Source organism: Cebidichthys violaceus, unplaced genomic scaffold (assembly GCF_023349555.1).
Source record: "Cebidichthys violaceus isolate CVI_PGR_0920_01 unplaced genomic scaffold, fCebVio1.0.p SCAF_20, whole genome shotgun sequence".
In the NCBI taxonomy this organism is placed as follows: domain Eukaryota; kingdom Metazoa; phylum Chordata; class Actinopteri; order Perciformes; family Stichaeidae; genus Cebidichthys; species Cebidichthys violaceus.
In genome coordinates this window covers 821867-840231 of record NW_027176373.1, presented here as the reverse complement: position 1 = coordinate 840231, position 18365 = coordinate 821867, and the positions used below count along the sequence as shown (strand labels likewise).

Sequence of the window (18365 nt, the reverse complement as noted above, 5' to 3'; positions counted from 1 at the left end):
CTTTATGTTATATATATATATATATATATATATATATATATATATATATATATATATATATATATATATATATATATATATATATATATATATATATATATATATATATATATATATAGTTTTGGATATATATTTATATTGTACATAGTAGTTCAATGTTTATGCTTACCTTTGTTCTACTTTGTTGTCCTTGTTTTTTTATATTTGTCTTGTTTATTTGTATATTCTATGTTTGTATGTTGAGAGTCAAATTCCTTGTATGCATACATGGCCAATAAAGCTGATTCTGATGAAAGAAATCCTTTAGCAAAACACAATGAATCAGAGTGAGAGGTCTGTCCGTTATACATTTTATTTTATTTTTTATTATTAAACAGCAATTTTATAACAGAGTGAGAAGTCTGTTTTTCTTCCTCCTCTCTGACAGCAGCTTCGGGGCGTGGACACGGAGGGAGGAGGAGAAAGAGGTGAGGAGGGAGGAGGAGGAAAGAGGTGAGGAGGGAGGAGGAGGAGGAGGAAAGAGGTGAGGAGGGTCGGTTTGTTACCGTACAGAGCTGTGCCAAAGCACTACCGGAGGGTTTGATTTGTACCTCCTAGGGGGGGAGGTGGTGGACGGTGTTTAAAAGGGAGGATAAAGTGAGATTAAAGCCGGAGCGGGAGGGTGTGGAGATGGGGGACCAGGAGCTCCGTCTGCTGCCGCTGCTGCTGCTGCTGTAACCCCCAGAAGACAGCATCAACGTGGGCGGATTCTAAAGGTCCGGACCCAAGGCGAGCATCAACATGGAGCTGGAGAATATCGTGGCCAACACGGTGCTACTGAAAGCACGGGAAGGTGAGGATGGAGATAGGAGTTTGACACCTTGCCCGACACAGAAGCGGTGCAGACATGGGTTTCTATAAAACTGTTACTGCACTTCCTCTAAGCCTGGTGAACCTGTATTTTGATGATGCGGTTCAACACGAACAGGATATTACCAAAAACACGCGCAGTTCTCTCGGGTGGATACAACGACGCACCGAACTCCATATTAAATGTAGCAATTTAAAGTTTTCTGGCGTTTCCGTGTACGTAGAATACGAGCTTTGGCCTGTATGGAGACTGTGTCTAACTCTTTAGCAAACAGTATCCATTTCGGGATGGAAATTATTTAGTTAAATTACTTTATTGCGATACCATATCTTCCTTTATGGGTGACGTCGCGCGTCATACACTGCCAATAACACTGTTGTAATACGCTAAAACCACCTTCTACGCTCGGTTCAAGTAGACAGCAACACGTAGTTTAGCATTGATTTTAATTCGGCATACGGTAATAAACAGTGTCTCGTCTCAGAGTGGCTCCTGAGGGCTTGTAAAACGTGTTGTTGTGTGTGCAGCGCACGGACAGTTAATCAAAGGGGGCGCGTTAAATCGCCTGGTTGTTGAACAGAGTTTGGCGTGGCTCTCAGTGAGGTCCGGGAGGGGTCGAAACTGTGAAAACAAGACTGCAGCGACACATCGGGTTTCCCTTGCTGATGTTGCAGCATCGTCCTGTCGTTTGCGAAACAGGATGTTGAGGCGAAAGCAGATGTGCTGCGCAGGGGTTTGCACTTTGGGCACATCATTGCATTTTATGTTTTTTTTAGTGTTTCAGCTCTCTGGTTAAAATGACGTTTATTTGATGTGCAGTCTGGATTATGGAATTTCTGTTTTGGGGAAACCTGCAGGCTGCAAGTCACTGCACGTTTCTGGGTCAGTTAAATGTCTCAAATGCACATGTACAATAACACATGTTACATCTTTCAAACCCTGATACAGTTTGTTCATGATAACCATCTTGAGACAGTATACGCTTCAATCAGACATCATCAGAGCCCGTTGAGGTGACTCGTTGCCAACGTAATCCTGATGCCGTCTGCCGAGGGACATGAGAAGATTGAGTGTCGTGAATCCGTCACTGCGAGCTTATCTGCTCAATTTCAGTTCATCTGTTGTGCCTGTAGAGGACCAGGAGTCAAGCCTCTGTATTGGCACCCATCTGCCCAGCTGAAGTGCCCACGAGCAAGGCACCACCTCTTACTTCTCAGGAGACGAGATGTTCTGTTCATCATCGGGGAACAAAAAGTGTTATATGATCATATTTGTTTTGCCTTAAAGGCAAATGTGCAGACTGACTAGGCCTTGTTTGATAAAGGTATAAAAAGACACACCTGGTATTATGCAAAGATATATAATTTTCAAGGAAGTTAAACAACATGCCAGCAGAATCATGCAGCCAGGTGTGTGAACACATCCACCAGAAGTCTTCAGAGGTTGAGGAGATTCCATTCAATTAAAATACTATACTGTACTTTTAGACTTATACAGTGTACTGTATCTTTAAGCCTATTAAAGGGGCACTTCACAAACTTTACAGCTTTCAAAAGTTACACAAATAACACAGATTACTGAATGTCATCAAGTTTGGCCTGGGTTTAAGATTCTTCAATATGAAAGTGTGCTGGTGTTTGGTTTGAAAGCAGTTTAAGAGGTGTAATGGAAGACATTGTTATATTGCATTATTGAAATTGTAGGATCCAGTGGAAGAAGTATTGACATCTTTTACTTAAGTAAACGTAGCAATACTACAGCGTAAAACTACGTAAAAGTCCTGCATTCAAAATACAAAAGTACAAAAGTATTATCATCCAACTTTACTTAAAGTAACAAAAGTCAAAGCTTTCATTGTGCAGTGTGGCCCATTTATAGGATATAATATATTGCTGGGTTATAATTAGTGAGTGATACATTAATGTGTTCATCACTTTATTGTTGGTAAAAGAGAGGCTACTTTTAATTAAGTAATGTACTGCTGAGCAGCGTAACCTGTGATAATGTATCATCTTTATTAGTTGATTTACATTTTGTAATACAATTCTAAATCTGCAAAGTAACTAGTAAAGTGTAAAATCTAAATGTAACCTTTATTTATCCAGGATAAGCCCATCGAGATGTTGAGACTCATTTAGAAGGGGGTAAAAGTTTCACACAAAAACACAAATGCCGGTGTGTGAATGCTATTATTCAACATAATATCTCAATCCTGTTTGGACCGTTCTTTTTTGAATTTGTCTCCTGCGAGTCCGACAACCTAATACCAAACCGCTGGAGCAGTCCTTCAACTACAATTTGCTTGTACTTCACATTACCGCTGGACATTTTCCAAACAAAGCTAATTTCAGTGATCCTTGGAAATGTGCCATCTTCTGATTATACTTCATCACAAGACAAAGACCTCTCTGTCTCGTCTTTGACGGATGTCTCTCTCTGAAATTGATCATTTTAAGGTGCAAATTGTTAAAAAAAAAAAGAAGCTCTTACTTTTTGGGTCTAAGGGCCTGACTCCCAAAAACATAGCTACATATACCTCTCACAGTTATTCATGGAAGGAAGAAAAATAGGCCTATACAATTGGAACAAAGGCCTTTTTTTGGATGTTGTTAAAGTTTTAGGGTGGAGTTTTCCTTTTTAAAGCGTGCAACATTAGGCAACTTCCCATTCATGGCTGCAAATGTCAGGAAGAGAGGAAACAGAACTTAAATGAGCAGAAAGCTGGCAGCGTGACGCCAGTGTTGCTCACTAATGTGAAGGAAAGCACAACGACAGGTGTCCATTTCTCCATTCTGTTCAGGAGTCTTTATTTCAGACTTGACTTCCTGCATGCCGAGAAATGTTCGTAACCCGACAGAGTTTCTTGTTTCGGTCGACTCCACTTTACTGGTTTCAGTTTGATTTCCTCACTAAACTTTATAAAAGCAGTGTCCTCTTGAGAAGGGAGTAGCCGATCAACATGTTGAAATGTTCACCCAAGTCGCAGTTCTCAATTGACTCTTCGCTAAGCCTCGGTCCCTCTAATGCAGACTGGCCAATCATAGCGTAGCATCTTTCCGACAACTATCCGTCTTTGCTTACTCTCGTGCAATAATTTCCGATTTTCTTTTCGTTTTCAGGCTCAGGTTTTGTAGATTTCAAGATAGTCGTGGTTAGAAATTGTGTAACAGTGATGCTCGTTACACTGAGAGGTTGGAAGGAGATATGTACGTTTCTAAAACGTTACGTTTACACGGTGCAACCTATGGAGCTAATATTAGCGAAGTACGTTAGCATATCGTTAACTAGCGTTAGCGCTTCTATGCTCTGCTAGCTGGAGGCTTTAGCTTCTGTCTTTATCCGTTTAACCTGTTTTCTCTGCTGAATCAGTTTGGCATAAGCTTCTGTCTGCTTTAAAGAGATGCTCAGATGGATAATCAATCAAAGAAATAGCAGCAAAGGACAGCATTTACTAAACATGGTAATATATTATTTATCAGAGTTTAAAGTCACTAAACTACACGTCATTTGAAGTGCTATTAGTGTATTATGTATTCCACCATTTACAACACATTTCTACTTATTTTCTTTCTTCATTTGGGAACCTCTGAAATCAGGAGACTTCATATGAAACCAAACCGACACCCTTGAATGTTTTGTAGAAAAACCCCAGCTGTAAGTTCGCACAGTAAGTCAGGTACATTTAAGGGAATGTGGCAGACGTCATGACAGGCAGAAAAACAAAAAAGGACAAAACTGCTCAGTGTAGACTTATAAATGCCAACCGGTAAATCTATTAGTTTGTAATTCTCTCCTGACGTATTTCTTTCCCCCGTTTTGTTTCATGTGGGACACAACGAAGCAGCTGTCAAATGAACGTCGATCTTTTCTTCTTGACTAATTCTGTTTGTCGGAGCAAATGTATAACTGCTGACTTTGTTGTGATTGATGCAGATTACAGTGATTCTAAATCGGGTGTATGACTTTCTCCTATACTGTCCTCTAAGTTCGTTTATTTTTTGGGGGGAAAATTTAAAAGAGCTCAGGACAAGCAGCGGTGTAAACTTGCTGATTAAAGACAAAAAAAAAAGAATAAAGCAAGAAATCCTGCACCTTATTTATAGGGCTGGGAATCGTTTGAGGTTTGTTTTTGATACTCCTGCTGATATAACATCCGACTCAGGGAGTGTATCACATTGAATGAGACTCTGCTATGAATGAATCCTTTCATTTGTTTGAGGAAGACACGCAGCTGTACAACAAACTGGCCTAAATACAAACCAAACTGACAAAACGATAATTTCAATCAGGAATCTGATCAAGTAAACAAGATTATAAATGGAGCTTACTTCCTCAGTGATTGACACAGTTCTTAAAGTACCAAAAACAACTGATGTTTATACCTTACTTTACTGCTAGACAACTTCTGTAACTATACTTTTCATCCTGAAAAGCTGAATTGTATTCTTGGACTTCTCTGTTGGTTTCATTGGAAGACATCACCATAGTCATTATCTTCTCTTGGACATTTTCATAAGTAATTGTTCATGACTGAACAGTTAATCAACTAATTGTTAAGAACGTCAATGGATCCATCCGCAGTGCACATCATAAGTTGCTGCATTTGTTTCACTCTTTAACGTTCGACAATCAGCTGATGTGTCTTCTTATGCTTCAGGAAAGACGACCACTATTCATAGAACATTTAATTTTCTCCTCACTGAGGACAGAGAAGGGAGACATGTGATGGATCTCCTGGACTGGGTTCAAACAGCGGACGGGACATTTACATGGTGCAGACTTTAGACCACTTATCCAGCGGGACCATATTTCCATCTATCTTCAATGCTAAGTGGTTAAAACCGGCCTTAAAAGTCGCCAGATGTTAATAGATTACACCAAAAGCTAAGTTCTACTGTATATAGTCCAATTACAGTTGAGAGAACGCAGACATCTCTATGGCCGATATCTCCAAAACGAGACAGCTCACACCAAAACAATCCAGATTGATAAAGAGCACTAGAGGTAAGAGGGAAAATATGTATTATTGATGTTGGGGGGAACTGTCCCTTTAAGGTCTGCTCAACAACTTTCTAGATACGTTTCCATCTTTTTTTTTTTTAAAGTTCACAAAGTGTTCTTGAAAGTCGCCATGTCAACACTTCCCATTAGTGGTGTCACCACTTCCATTGTGAATCACAAATTGAACAAAATGAGCTTTTGATTTCGTAACTCATGGACGTGCACTCAGAGCAAAGGCTGAAGGCCAAAGTGTGGACTGCTACATCCTACAAAACTACAAAAAATGAATCGTATAGGTCAATTTTTAATCAAAAGTCCAAAACATTTCATGGTTCTGGCTTCCTCAATGTGAAATTTGGACATATGTACCAGCCACACATTACATAAACTGAATATCTTTGGGTTTTGGACTGTTGGTCACACTAAGAAAAGGGCTCCAGACAATGATAGTGTTTATGACCCTACAGACCATACATTCACCCTTTTGTCAGACCTCAAGATCACACATACACACACACATACATACAAACACCATGTGCTTCAGTAACACACGATGTAAACACAACTAGTTTGTCAGAAACCGCATCATGTTGGTTAAATGTCCGTCCTTTTGAAACAACTGAAGTTCAGATGTGACCGTTGACCCGCTTCGCCTCTCCCTGTGCCAGCGTGGGATGATTTCCTCCTCTATGACTCAAAGCTAATCGTGCCCATTCCAGTCTAATTATGTATGTTCATCATTTTGTGGAGAATCTGTGTTTCAGTGCCTTTCCGTCTCACTGACTGTTTGTCTTGATTTACATTTCCCACTAATGCACACGACGGACATCACCATCAGTCAGCTCGGTGCCAATGCGGTGGCTGATGTTATCATCCGTTTCCCCGGGGCACAAACACAACAATCTCGTTTGCATTGGAACTATGACACTTCATTATTTTTAGTAGCAGCTGCCTCTCTGTATTTGAATAGCAAATCCTGAAGTGTGGTTTTGAGTTTCTCTTAGCCTGCTGCTGTATTCACAACATCCCTTTGTTGTCAGTACACATATACATATATATATACATATGTATATATATATATACATATGTATATATGTATATGTGTGTGTGTGTATATATATATATATATATATATATATATATATATATATATATATATATATATATATATATATATATACACACACCATGTGTTTGAGCCCAGAAAAATGTCATCGCATAGCCAAACTCAAACTTTAATTGTTAAAAACTGATGTCGACCCTTGGACGAGGTCTGAAAAAACATTGATTAAAAACTCACTGTAGCCGCTTCTGGAGCTCAGTCACATTCTTTGTTTTTCCATGTTAAAAACACATTTAATCTACATTTTATATTAACAGTTAATTAGAGATGAACTGAGTCATTATTCAAGCAAAAAGGGCCAAACAGTTGCTGTCCTCAGTGTTTCTAATGTGAGGATTTGCTGGGTTTTGGACTGACAAAACAAGACATTTAGAGACGTCACCTTTGTCGGTTGTGATTAGCATTTTTCACTGTTTTCTCACCACTATTTTATACACTAAGCATTTAATTGATATCTAAAAAATACCAGGTGTCAATCGCTGAAACTGAGATTTAAAGTAGTTTCAGGGTATGTGCAATACAACAATTAATATAGAGTTTATTATTGGTCAGAATTCATTATTCTTTAATTTTTTTTATAAACAACTAATTCAAAATATCTGATCTTTTTTTGTCCCTTGCTTATTAATGGATCTATTGCTTAGTCTATAAAATGCCAGAATATGATGAAAGATGTCACACAAGTTAAAGGCAGTGTTTTCAAATGTCTTGTTTTGTCAGATAAACTGGCCAAAACCAAAAGATGTTCGGTTCACAATGAAGTAAAAAAAAAAAGAAAAAGCATCCAATCCTCAAAGTAGAGAAACTCAACCCAGAGAATGTTTTGCATTTTTGCTCAACGCCAGTGATTACTAGGTTGTGAAAAATGTTGATTTATTGTATTATTTGTTCTGTTTCGCGGCGCATAACGCTTTAATGAGAAGAAAATCAGTTTGCAGGATCTCGAGATCTTAATCCAGAACGGAGAGAACATCTCTGTGGAGCGTGTCACAGGCAGCACCAGCTTTTGAAAAGCAGCCGGAGAGCAACAACACAGAGAGGACAGGAACTTCCTCTGATGTTTTTTTTTTCTTTGCTGCTTTGTTCTGATTGCACGAGTGACGTTCGCTCTTTGTGTTTACTCCGCTGCAGTTTCTAAAGAAGCCGTGCGTAGCTGCGTCCATCCGAACACACAGACATGTTCTAGCATACTTGTGTGAGCACATTTGGTTGACCCTTTCTTTGAATTTCCAAAGACGTCACCGTAAACCTCACATCAAGTCGTTACCCCAAAGCGACTGATTACCACTGTGGGGACCAGATTATACCCAGATTGGATATAAGTCCTCACAATGTGACTGTGTGAACGGGTTGCTGTCCCCATAATGCTATCGTACGTACAGTACGTTAGCAACCAAGGTGGCAAGATGCACTTAATAAAGGAACTAAGGTTATTGCAACAAAATGGCTTCTTTTATAAAGAGCTGACAAGTGTGGATGAAGACCCCAGGAACAGCATTGAAGCCAATTTTGGCGTTGAAGCCAATTTTCGTAGTGGCCAAACCGTGAAAGTACAAATTTCCGGGTTTCTCACGTGATGCCATTGGGCCGAAGAAGACCATTTTGGGCCGTAACCCATAGACTTAAATTAGGAAAGAGACATCTGTAATTGTAATCACACATCTTTTCACAGTGCATCCTTCTTGGATTCGAGTTTTAAACCAAACCCTGTTTGTTTTACAGGAGGCGGCGGGAACAGAAAAGGAAAAAGCAAGAAATGGAAGCAGCTGCTGCAGTTTCCCCACATAAGTTTGTGCGAAGAGCTGCGACAAACCACAGGTAACATAACGGCGTCTTTCCACATTCTCACGAGGAAGTGCTCTTGTCTCGTTTGACTATGAAGGTCTTTGTAGGATCTTTGAGTGTCGAGTGAGGCTGACATCTTTGAAACAGATCAAACCTGTTGTATCCAGGGCTATTAGGTTGTTGCTCTGTCCTAACAGGCCAAGTAGAACTATCCAGACCTATATATCGTCAGGGTGAAGAGACCTTCTGAAATCTCGTGACAGTAAACGGCATGTTGGCCAGAGCGCTAAAATATTGAAATGTTTGGTGCCGCTGTTTTTTGTTTGTATAAATTCACATCTTCTGTATATGTCTTACACATGTTTTTTTCAATCCTAGATAGTGACTGTGTGTGTCATCACTATTCGCTACATAAAAAAAAAAAAGAAGAGCGCAGTATCTAATTCACTGATGAAATCTGAGCTGGCGAAGATAGATTTTCCCTTCTTCTTCTTCTTCTTCTTTGTATCCCATCAAGGCCTCCTGGCTGGGATATAAATGTATGAGTTACTACACCTATAATTTACTTTAAAGGCTCTATGTAAAGCCCTTTGTTATAGCTCGTCTTATGCGTTGGGTCGTCATTGTTTCACCCAGTTTAGCAGACAATGCTGCGTTTGTACTGGTGTCTCTGCATACGCAGCATGCATCTGTAATTTTAAGAGCAAATCAGCAGTAAAGGTCATGATTTGAGCTGTGGCTCCGTGGCCCTGAGGCTCAAAACACTTCAGAAAGCAAATCAAGCCCACAGCACAGTGTACTTAACACTTAAGTCAGATTAGATGGCTATTTTTGGTTACACATTGGATACACAGATATACTGAAACACGATCTAATCATACCGTAATATTTCAGTATTTATCAATGTGTTACGTCGCACCGAGTTTATGTGATCGATGTTGATTTTTCATTTCCTCTCTGCAGCAGCGGCGGCCTAATTATACTTTACAAAAATAGACATCCATTCATCCATATGCTAGATGTCCATTCTCTCAGCAGCAAACCTCAGGTTACTTATAAGAAAGGGATAGATGGATGGTACACTCTGACACACTGGACTGGCTCTAGCTTCATAAACAGACGTGCAGACATTAAAGTGGTATCGACCCTCTCATTTAACTCAGGAAAACAAAATAAACGTATTTACCAAAATGTCAAGCTATCCCTTTAAACAGATTACATGTGGGAAATAAGGATGGCCTTCCTTACAGCAGCTTGGAAAACAACACCACCACCTGTCCTGACAAAAACAAACAAAAAAAAAAACGTCCGTAGTTGAAAACAAGAAAATCTTAAATTAATGACCAAATTGAGCTTTCATGTAAAAGCATAATGAAGCAGAAAACCTGTGAGGGAAAATACAGGTAGTAAAAAAACATGTGCACCCCCCTCAGGATCTAACTAAGTTTTTCTCTTTTATCTCTTTTGGTCAAATTTTTAAGAATATGCCAACATGCCAACAAAGGTCCCAAGGCCGGAAACAAACCGGGGACTTTGCGGTTAAATGGCACAACTCAGGAATCCCCAAACCAACAATTTGAGTTCATATATGTAAAAGGTGCAATGTGTAGGATCTGGCAACATGCTCCAAGCAGTTAGTGGGCAGCTACTGCTGGGTTCATGCAATCTAAAACGCACAGTCCTCAGTAAAAGTAGTTCTCTCATTTCTGCCACTTTGGATTTAAGCCAATGAACAAACGTTCCAAACAAACACGGATCCCCGTGAGCTGTACTTCTTGTCCCGAGGGCAGACTGAGTAAACTCTACACATTCTGTTGATAATGTTAGTTAGTTAAATGTTTCTTACACATATCTTACACACTGCACCTTTTTTAAAATATATCCACCAATGTATTAATACATTCTAAAGTTGGTTGGTGTTCCTATTGTAGGATTTATTGTGCTTCTTTTGTCATCAACTGATCAAGACGGATGAGTAGACAACACTCATCCGTCTTGATGTAATCGCGAGGCTTCCTGTCCTCTGTTGTAACTTCTGTTTTTTTTGTCTTTTCACTTATCCCTTTAATTTGTTGTTTGGTGATGTTTTGCCTGAAGATATGATCAGAATCCTCAGAATCATGACAGTACACTGAGCCGATCAGATAAAACTACATGTCAGGCTTACATTCTTACAAAACGTTCACAGTAAACAGATCACTGATCCAGTTCATGAAAGTCAAGCGCATGACAACTCTGAATGCTTGCAGGCTGCAGAAAACTCTCCCCCCCCCCCCCCCCCCATAATGTTGCTCAAGTGGTACCACAGAGGAAACTGTGGCCTGCGCAGAGAGAGGAAGCAGACGGGTGCTTTTGCTTTTTCAACCAGCAGTATGCGTACTTTCATTTTAACAGAGTTATTGATACCAGACCAGACAAGAGAACTCAGATATACAGGCACAGGAGGATGGGAGTGAAAGTGCAGGGACCAGACGAGAAAGACAAGGAAAAAGTTTATTGTGGTTTGTGATTTAAATCATTTTATTTTCTTGAATTTAGAAAATAAGATTGTAAAATCAAGGACTTTGAGGGGGGCAGGGGATGACATACACAGACCACCTTTATACCATCTCTGCCTACTCCTCACTGTACAATGAAATATGTTTTACATAGGTTATCAAGCATTTAGTCTTAAGTCATTAAATACCGGGAACATTTTTTGGGGTTTGAGCAGCACAAAAGGAATTGTCCCACCCTCATGCCGTGTGCACAACTTTACACTTTATTGTGGCGGCGTGTTTCTGCACTTGGCTCCAACATGGAGGACAAATCATGTTCAACATGTAGCTTAGTTTTCGTGATGAATGAATAGTATTTATGTGATATTGAGCAAATGCCCCCAGATAATGATCCATTTAGGAGGGGATGGCTTGTAAGAAGCAAGTCATGCTACATTAAATTGAGCTGCAACAATTAGTTAATTAATCTGCAACTATTTTGATAATCAAGCAATCATTTAAGCCATTTTTTAAGCAAAAACGGTGACCCTAACCATTGAATCTACATTATTGCACAAACTAAATATTGATGTTGAACAGTTGCATTGATATTGAATTATCATTTTCTACTGAAGCAGTGTTGATTGTTAAGTGCGGCAGCCGGAGCTCCGGTTTCTCTCCTTCACACCACGAGTGAAGCAGCCTCTCACAGAAGAAGCTGTGTATGAAGCCTGCGTGCAACTGGATAATAGACTTCATGGGGTCATGTTTTAGTTCTGCTTTTTGCAGTCCTTCCTTCGTTGTAGTTTCTCCATGGCAGGCCTAGGTCAGTGAGATCCGCCATCCCATCATAATTACGTAGCTTAGTGAAAGTGAAGTTGGATTCTCTAAGCACCACGGTTGTCTTTTCCTAGCTCCTCATGAATTCTCCTTCACATCTTTCCTTAATAACCCCGTGACCCTTTTTTTCATAGAGGACAAGTGGTTAGGAATAGACGTTAGGCTGATTGGGAACAGGTGAAGCTGATCAGGGTGGGAAAAGGCAAGCACACTAGCAGGAAACACACACACACACACACACACACACACACACACACACACACACACACACACACACACACACACACACACACACACACAAGGGCAGGAAGTGAAGTTATCTGAAACGAGAGGGAGAGGTGAATGACAAAATAAAACAGGAAACCCAAAAATGACGTGACTTGTAAAAACAAGGAAAACATAACTCAGGGAACTTGACGAGGTGTTACACGCAGGAGTCAAAAGACCACAGAAAACAATGTCCGTTCTACTCCTATGCTATTGTACGACCTCATATAAATCTCACCACGGCCAGGGAAGTGAAAAAGGAGCTTCAGAGCGAGACAGAGGACAGAACGCCTGAGAAATGTAAACTGTTTTTGGGAAGCCAGTGAGGGCTCATGCTCAGCAAATACTGCTGTTGGTTAAAGTGGCTGAGATGGTGCACCGCAATACATGTGATACAAGTGAGTGTAAGGATGTCTCTGAAAATCAATCAAGTCTTGTTGTAGTACCAAGAACTATAGCAAAAATTCCCTTCTCTGTCCCGCAGCGCTGAGAACAGTACTGATGATAACCGTGTGGACAACGGTGCACAACAACTCTCTTGTTGTCAACACCTCATATACATGCTTTAGTGTACTTCTGGTTTGCCTGTAGACCACAAATAAAGTTACATTTCGAGAAATAAACACAATATAACTACAGAAACAGGTCAGAAAAAAAATCGCGATTGAATATTTCTATATCTTTGAGTCTTTGAGTGAATGTGTGTGTGTGTGTGTGTGTGTGTGTGTGTGTTCTGGTGAAAAGCAATCAAGGGGTTTGATCTCCCTTGAAGGTCAACTATAGCGACATGTGATGTCGGTGTGATGTGAAATATTACCATCAGCATCCATCGACGGTGCGTTTTTTGTATGGAGGCTCTGTCGCTGCACACTGCCCGTTAGTAGGATACATCCATACATGGAGGAGTAAACACACAGGCCACATTGTTAGGTAGACATCAATTTAAGAAGAAGAAGAAGAAGAAGAAGAAGAAGAAGCATTGAGGCCCAGCCAGCTGATGGCAACCTGTGATAAAACATATAGTGCCTTGAGGTGCAGTGTGGCGACAGCCAGGCGGCCGAAGATCAAAACTGGGAGCCACAAGCATGAATCTATGTACAGTAGGTGTTTGTTGTAGTTTTCCGGTTGGTCTCATTAAGTAAGCACACTTTTACTCTGCAGGAGCTTATCAAGCAACAACAGAAGAAAGAAATGCTTCTTCTTTCATTTTAAACCTGGTCATATTTTTGTTTTTATTTCGTATCCTGCTGCCTAAAAGCAGATGTGTACGGTACTTAATAATGATTTTGAGGTATTCATACTTGGATAGTTTAAGATGGAATTGGATTCAGACATTCATGCTCCCCAGAGGATGCATGAGACATGATCCTTGAGTTGTCCAATTGTTTAGGTTACGCCCAAATACGCGCAAAGGTAATAAGATTCCCATAACCTCATCTGTACTTGTTAGTGCTAGTAAATCAATGTTAGAAAAGGGAAATGTGTGCATAATGAGTAGAGCTAAAATGTTTGTGCTAGCTCATCATACACACTGTTAAATCTGACATTAAAAAAAAGAAGCTAATTTTTGGACTCACATTTTGCAGCATTGCGAGAACATAAAATGATCGTGAACATGTATACATGTGAGGGGCTTTATGAAGTCGTCTCACAGGCCGGATGTGGCCCCTGACCCTGGGACCCCTGGGTTAAGGTTTATGAGGTCTGAGCTTCCAGACTGCTGCCACATGTGTTCGGCATCATTCAGGCTGTGAGAAAGGACCGGAATCATTTTTGCACTATCCTCATTCCCACTATACATCAAAGTCTCTCTAGGTATATAATGTATAGAAGTAGTTGTACGTATCGTTTTATGTTATTTCATTTGATCTTTTTCTCATTTAAATATCTGTAGATATGTTGTTTGTGTGGCGCGTGAAGGGGCTACAACTTACATGAACACTGTGCAACCTTGTGTTGTAAAATGACAAATACGTTTACCTCGTAACCTTATTAGGACTTGTAATGTTATTAGCATTGAAACAAAGTTACATAGCCAACTTCCAAAATAGTCTACAAAAAAAAAAAAAGAGAGAAATCTTTTGAGGACAAGAGCAAGCAAGATGAACAAACTTAATTTGATTAAACTGTTTAAATGCAGATACGTCTACTCTTCAGACAGGTGTCTTCATTCTCCGTGTCCGCCTCTGCACGTCTCGTTTCCAACATGTATTCAGTCATGCAACAGAAAAAAACAGAAAAAAACTGCACTATAACTCTGAAATGAAGTTTTATTCCGCTGTCAGTAGACGTCACTGTGAAAAGAGACATTTACGCTTTGATTCTTGTTGAACTCCTGGGACTCTTTGGTCAGACGGAGCAATGGCGGCTCCTGCTGATGCTAAAACACCCAGTATATTAAATGAAGATCGGTTGAAGCGGTGCATGCTCACTTGATCGGCAGCGGACGCTTTGTCCTTCGGGAAACCTTCACAGCAGAGCTGCTTCTTTCCTGACAGGTGCGATGCAAAGTAGCTCTGATTTGAATGAGCTCTGTCTGTCGTGTGTTTCACAGACCGTGTGACACACGGAGGCAGGAAGTTCGCACAAAAAACACAAATGTTGTGAAAAGCTTATTAGAGGAGGAGATGAAACACTGATTGATTGTTAAGAAAAGGAAAGTAAAACGTGAGGAAAGTGTGAGAGTGAGAAATGGAAGTAAGACAATGATAAGCGATGATGATGATATTTTCAGGTGATAATACAATTAAAGAAAACCTACTTATTAACATTCAATTCAGTTTGTGACAATAGAGCCCCCTAAATGCGATGAATGATTCAGTTCTGATAATCTTTGTGACAGATTTATGAAACCAGAAGAAAGAGATGAGTGGGAGGGAGTCTCCAGAAAGACTTTCAGGAAACTGTCAACTTCCTTGTTTGTCAGAAACTTGACTCTTCTCTTCTCACTTCTTTTGGTTTCCTATTCTCTTCTTCTATCTCTTCCTCTCTGGTATATTATTACACACCATGCAGGCAAAATGAAACACTTCTATCTTGCACAGCAATGTATTATCACGGTGATCGTACAGTTTTGTTCTAAAAAAAAAAAAGAAAGTAAATGCAGTAATCAAAACTTCACATTTCCATAACTTTTAATAACTTCTCTTCACACGGTTTTCTAAAAAGTGCAGTATAGTAGTATGCAGGATGTCATCTTTCTCTTTTGCTTTTCATCAGTCACAGATACATGTAAGAGGATTTGAATGTTTTAATTTCAGATTATTTTGTATACTACTGGGTAGAGTACTGCATCACATCATATAATATATAATAAAAAAAAAAGAAGTTTGAATGTAAAGTTAACCAGTAACTAGCAGTGTCCAATAAAAGTAGTAGTGCTACAGTATGTTGCTCTTATATAGTGGTGCAGAAGTATAAAGCAGCATAACATTGGAAAATACAAGTAAGTACACTACTTGAGTAGATGTACCACCATTTCCCCGTGAGTCTTCTGCTCACAATATTCTCAATCATGTCCACAATAAAGGGACATTTGTTTCTGCTGTGTCGGCTCACATGCACGCATACAAACAGTTGTGATCACCGAATCAGTATGAAGTCATGTGTGAAGGGCCACATCAGATCAGTCAGCTGGTGTTTGCCAATTAAAATGGAAACAGAGTAGAACGAGAATTAGAAACGCAGAGTTGATGGAGGAGTATGTGAATGAAAAGTGAGGAAATCTTATGTTCTGGTCATGATTTGGCTTTTTGATGACATTATTTCAGCGATGCCAGGGTCAGATTTTGTCACACTTGTTGAAGCAAGTAGGAGTTTTGGTGTCACCTGTTCTTATAACTAAACTTTTGTTTGTAACTATTGTATATACTATATTCTAATGTTTTCCCCTCATTTCATTTGTCTTTTACTGTTGCTCTCTACCCTAGTGGTTTTGCTGCTTTTGTCTTTGTGTATGTTCTGCTTTCTGAGTGACACATGCAGGAAACTGCGCTTGTTCTCTCTGCAAGTGAAAGATGCTCTGAGCCTTCACCTACAGGCCATTAGAGAAACTCCATCTTACAGTTCACACTGGCTTTAAAGTTCAGTTTTCTTTTGTCAAAGTAGATTAGTGTATTTCATTTTCTGAATTTGCGTTTCATTATTGATCAGCAATCTGGCAATCCATGGATTCTTGCATTGCTAGCCAATGAAGCACATGGTTTAATAAAATTCCAAACACAAACTTGGGACCTCCATCGAAAAGATCGTGGTGCATGTCAAGAGGTTCACTCTGATACAGTATATACTACCTTTTTCTTTCCTTTTGAAGCAACTAACAACAGCATAACCCAGTAGTCTTGGTTTGGTTTTGGTGTTTTGCAGGTGAAAAGACATCAAGGAATCTATAAAAACAAAATTTGGGTCGAAACCTGAACAAAGTCACTTTCAAGATCCGTTTGGCTATTAGAAGCAGGTAGAACACGCTCATGCTGACGGCGTACGGATCAAGTAGGTCACCAGTTAACACGGTCACTCATTAATCTGAAACACTGAAACAGTCGTTATGTCTGTCACTAGAACTTGAGTCTGCTGTTATATTATTATTACCAAACATGCTACAACCGTTGCCAACATGCACACGCATATCTTCGATGAAGTCAGCTGTAAAAGGTTCCGTAACCATGTCGACATGTCGTGACTTGTTCATCATCTTCAGGACATTTCTCCTGAGTTTGCAGCCATGCTAGTGGCTCTGTGAGGCTGTACTTAAGTACTGCAGGGGCTTAAAGCTAAAGTCAGTGGGATTCACCCGTGAGCACTGTGCACTGTACAGAATTTCATGGTAATCAATCTAATAGCTGTTGGACAGCTAGCGTGGCTAAAACAAAGACGACCTTTTACACACACGGCTGAACGGAGCTAAAAGTGAGAACCCAAAACCTGTGGCATCATGAATTCACTGTCGGGAGAAGGGACCCGGAGGCCCTGTTGGAGCCAGCAGGAGGCCCAACAGTGGCCTCCTTGTGTACGCTCTCTGTGTGATGATGTACAGCATGTTCTGTACAGTCCTGGAGCTCTTGTCATGTACATCACACCTACACCAACTATTGAGAAAGTCCAGTGATCCACGACCACAATAGAAATGTTCCAGAACTGGGGGATGTTCTATTTTACGCATGAGTAGCCAGTGGCAAGGTCGTCTCATGAACTGTAATGAAGCTAATTTCTGGTGGTTTTGAGAGGAGAATAATGGGGTTGGATTTAATCTAAACAGGAACTATAGACTGTCAATTATAAATGTTAATTATTTAGTCTTTAAGCCATGGAACAACCTGACGTTCTAGATATCCCACTCTGTTCAGCTTGCCTTTGACTTCTCCTCTCCTTTTTTCACAGCCGTTTTCTTCATTGTTCTTTTGACTTTCGGCTCCCATTTACTTGGCATTGATCCTTCTCTGTTCACTTTTCAGCAGGATATAGGAAGTATGTTTGAGCAAAGAGGAGAGAAAAGAGATAAATAGAGTAGAACAGAGAACAAAGAGGACGCAGCAGTGTAGCAGAGCGCAACGGAAGGGAGATAAGTAGAGCAGCAAAAACTAAGTGGGATAAAACAGAGCATCAGTTATCATCTGTCACTGTACCATTGATAAGAGATTACTCAGTTAAGTGACAAGAAAACAAATTAGAAAAAGGTTGAAGTCAGTGGCGGACTCAGGCTGTCTAAGGGGCAGGGTTTGAAAATATAATAAGGGCACCAGCTTGCAGAAGGTACCCTAGGGGACACTCTTTCATGTTTTCTCCACTAGAAGTGAATCATAGAAGACACTTCATCACGTTTTCTCCACTAGAAGGGAATCATAGAAGACACTTCATGACGTTTTCTCCACTAGAAGGGAATCATAGAAGACACTTCATCACGTTTTCTCCACTAGAAGGGAATCATAGAAGACACTTCATGACGTTTTCTCCACTAGAAGGGAATCATAGAAGACACTTCATCACGTTTTCTCCACTAGAAGGGAATCATAGAAGACACTTC

At 40.0% G+C, this 18365-nt stretch overlaps 1 protein-coding gene across 1 annotated transcript in view; it reads left to right on the top strand.

Moving 5' to 3' along the window:
- Positions 1-485: 485 nt before the first annotated feature.
- Positions 486-18365, top strand: part of grk6 (G protein-coupled receptor kinase 6) — a 46083-nt gene continuing 28203 nt past the window's right edge. The window contains exons 1-2 of the mRNA XM_068715601.1: positions 486-832; positions 8697-8792. Of these exons, the coding sequence (XP_068571702.1) occupies positions 781-832; positions 8697-8792 (148 nt within the window). The 5' untranslated portion in view covers positions 486-780. The remainder of the gene's footprint in view (positions 833-8696; positions 8793-18365) is intronic.